Below are 3765 nucleotides of genomic sequence, written 5' to 3' on the forward strand. Positions count from 1 at the left end.
TGTTTATATTATTCTACTAGGTCTATTTATTAATGTTCAGCAATAACCACGTTTTCCCAGTTCATCCATGGGACTGACGTGCTTTAGGTGGGGTGATTCCGCTTTGAACCGGAATTTTGTTAGCCAGTGTTCTTGTTTTCCATGTTTTCCAAAAATTCTAAAGAATTCAATCTATCAGAAGTGAATCCACTTGTCTTTTCATCCAATCAGATTCCGCAGGAATTGCGCCGCGTAATATAAATAGACCTGCCTAGAAAACATACACCTATACTACCCTGGACTCATAAAGGCCCTGCTGTGAGAGATAACCTTGCCTTTTCCTCTTCTTTATCGAAACCCTCTGTCTTCACAAAAATGGTGAGTACGATAGTACAGGTTTTCTCCACTTGGAGGATGTGTATTTAACCAAATGCAGCGCTCTGAGCGAGTCATCATGCGAAAACGTTGCCACTTGACGTTTTGTAACCGCTTACTCTTTAAAGAAGACTCATCATCTATACAACTGCGTCATTGTGCTTTCGGTATTAGACGTAGGCCTATAAAAAGTATTTAGCCTCTTTTTGTTTGTAATTATAACTGTCTTTCTGTTCAGATGACAAATGTGTGTCAGGTGACTTAAATCATGATTACAGGGTTGCCAACTCTCATGCATCTGGCTTGAGACCGCGTGAGACACGCGCTTTCAAACTCACGCTGCCCAAACTATTCACACGCCAGAAACAAGATGAACCTGCGATCGTTTTTGGTTGGTTATTTACAATGTTGACTGTTGACAGCTGCTCAAGCTGTTGATCCACTCTTAACAACATTAACAGACAGCAGAGCAGTGGGAGCCGGTTGGTCAATCCCCGACCCGTATTGCGCATGCGCAGATCTAAGATCCAGTAGAAATGATAACAACATTAAAGTCTGCTGGTTATTGTTCTACGAGGCCAAAATAGAGTATATGAGTGTGAGTGTTAATTAATATATTTGGCAGTTTGGAGTAAGTCTGTATATTTGTGTGTGTTTTATGTATAGGCCTTATCGCAACAGGCACACAATAAAACAGTGTGTTTGACTTTCATTAGTGAATGATACTTTGTGCCCTTTATAGTCTGTGTCCAATATTGTGTATTTGTATATATTGTATGCATATATATATATATATATATATATATATAATATGCTAAGGTCCCGCTGCTGACACGATAGCAGTCATTTAGTGCGCATATGTGTAATTAACCCATGATATCAACATCTCACTCCAGCCAGGTACCCAAAGTTGGCAACCTTGATATGATATTTGGTTCTTATTAAAATAGCCTTTTTCTCTAGAGCACTCCCACATATGCCACTAGAATGTATGTTACACTGTTTTTGCACAATAATCAGCCAACTAGGCTTCCTTTTTTTCCTTTTACAGCGCGAGTGCCTCTCAATCCACGTTGGTCAGGCTGGTGTGCAGATTGGCAATTCCTGCTGGGAGCTTTACTGCCTGGAACATGGGATCCAGCCGGACGGCAGGAAGCCAGGTGACCAGAACATCTCAGGAGGAGGAGGTGACGATTCCTTCAACACCTTCTTCATGGAGACTGGAGCTGGAAAGCACGTCCCCAGAGCAGTGTTTGTTGACCTGGAGCCCACTGTCATCGGTACGTTCTCATTAATTATAAATGATAAACGTATCATAAATGCCTTTTCCCCCCTCTGTCATTCAAAACCTTAAATAATCTAATGCTCATTACCCTTAGATGAGGTGCGCACGGGGATTTACCGCCAGCTGTTCCACCCTGAGCAGCTGATCACTGGCAAGGAGGATGCTGCCAACAACTACGCCCGAGGACACTACACCATCGGCAAGGAGCTCATTGACACAGTGATGGACAGAATCCGAAAGCTGGTCAGTACATTTAGAACAGAAGTACATTTTTCTGAAGAGTATTAAATGGAAATGAATCAGTTTATTGCTAAGTAGGTTTTCACATACAAGGAGTATGCAATCATATTGTGGTGAATTGAAAAGCCAAGTGTCATAACTAATAATAAATATGTGAAGTATTTGTTTTTAAAATGTAGAGCTGTACAGTGTTTTAAACAAACACAAGACATAACAATCTCGCATCACTCTTTCAAAGTGAGCATATTTCCCCGATTCTGGCCCACTTGCATCGGCTTCCTCCACCCTGCAGAATTCAGTTTAAGATCCTCCTGATCACATCCAAAGCCCTCCAGAGATGGCACCCTCTTATCTCTGATCTGTTTTCATTTAATCTATATGTTTACATGCTGTGCACTAATACGCTTTTTTATCATTAGCTGTGAACCCCACTGCTGTCTTTGTATTATATAAATACATTTATTATTATTTGATGATTTTCTCTTTTTCTTTCAGTCCGACCAGTGCACTGGTCTTCAGGGTTTCCTGGTGTTCCACAGCTTCGGAGGGGGCACCGGCTCTGGCTTCACCTCCCTGCTGATGGAGCGTCTGTCCGTCGACTACAGCAGGAAGTCCAAACTGGAGTTCTCCGTCTACCCGGCTCCCCAGGTGTCCACTGCTGTGGTGGAGCCCTACAACGCCATCCTGACCACGCACACCACCCTGGAGCACTCTGACTGTGCCTTCATGGTTGACAACGAGGCCATTTATGATATCTGCTGTAGAAAGCTCGATATCGAGCGTCCCTCTTACACCAACCTGAACAGGTTAATGAGTCAAATTGTGTCCTCCATCACTGCCTCCCTTCGCTTTGATGGTGCCCTCAATGTTGATCTGGCAGAGTTCCAGACCAACTTGGTGCCCTATCCCCGTATCCACTTCCCTCTGGCCACCTATGCCCCTGTCATCTCCACGGAAAAAGCGTACCACGAGCAGCTCTCGGTGGCAGAAATCACTAATTCCTGCTTCGAGCCAGCCAATCAGATGGTGAAATGCGACCCACGCCACGGTAAATACATGGCCTGCTGCCTTTTGTATCGTGGTGATGTCGTTCCCAAAGACGTGAACGCTGCCATTGCCACCATCAAAACCAAGTGCTCCATCCAGTTTGTGGACTGGTGCCCCACTGGTTTCAAGGTGGGCATCAACTACGAGCCGCCCACTGTAGTTCCTGGTGGAGACCTGGCCAAGGTCCAGAGGGCTTTGTGCATGCTGAGCAACACCACTGCTATTGCAGAGGCCTGGGCTCGGCTGGACCACAAGTTTGATCTGATGTACGCTAAGCGTGCCTTTGTGCACTGGTATGTGGGTGAGGGTATGGAGGAGGGAGAGTTCTCTGAGGCCAGGGAGGACATGGCCGCTCTGGAGAAAGATTACGAGGAGGTTGGAGCTGATAGTCCGGGAGATGATGAGGATGAGGAGTATTAGAAAGGGAAACATTCCGCTTTTATTGATCTCTGATGCATTAATGTCAAGAAAATAAAGTTGTTTGACTGAACTGAGCTTTCCTCTCGTCAATAAATACACTGTTACACATGACCTATCTGCCTAGATGGGTTGGGTTGTGTGTATTCACTTGCTCAGTGCAATCAAAAATATTTTCACAGATGCTATTGCTCAATTCAGTCACTTGGAGGCAGTGGTGTTTAATATATATATATATATATATATATCTTTTCTCTGAACAGACCAGGCATGGCAATCTAATTAAATGCTAGATTAATCATTAAATTATTTCTCAACATCAGATGATTCAATAGTACCATTTGCATAACTTACATTTACTTTTTTAAGATTGGATTTGTGCTTTACGTGAGAAGAACAGAGTCCTAACCCCAGCCTGATCT

General features: G+C 43.8%; 1 protein-coding gene across 1 annotated transcript; it reads left to right on the forward strand.

Moving 5' to 3' along the window:
* Nucleotides 1-280: 280 nt before the first annotated feature.
* On the forward strand, nucleotides 281-3416 carry LOC117451887 (tubulin alpha-1C chain-like). Its single transcript, XM_034090249.2, has 4 exons — nucleotides 281-357; nucleotides 1406-1634; nucleotides 1734-1882; nucleotides 2375-3416. The coding sequence occupies exons 1-4, from the start codon at nucleotides 355-357 to the stop codon at nucleotides 3344-3346; spliced, it is 1353 nt and encodes a 450-aa protein (XP_033946140.1). The 5' UTR covers nucleotides 281-354; the 3' UTR covers nucleotides 3347-3416.
* The last annotated feature ends 349 nt before the right edge of the window (nucleotides 3417-3765 follow it).

Source organism: Pseudochaenichthys georgianus, chromosome 9, assembly GCF_902827115.2.
Source record: "Pseudochaenichthys georgianus chromosome 9, fPseGeo1.2, whole genome shotgun sequence".
In the NCBI taxonomy this organism is placed as follows: domain Eukaryota; kingdom Metazoa; phylum Chordata; class Actinopteri; order Perciformes; family Channichthyidae; genus Pseudochaenichthys; species Pseudochaenichthys georgianus.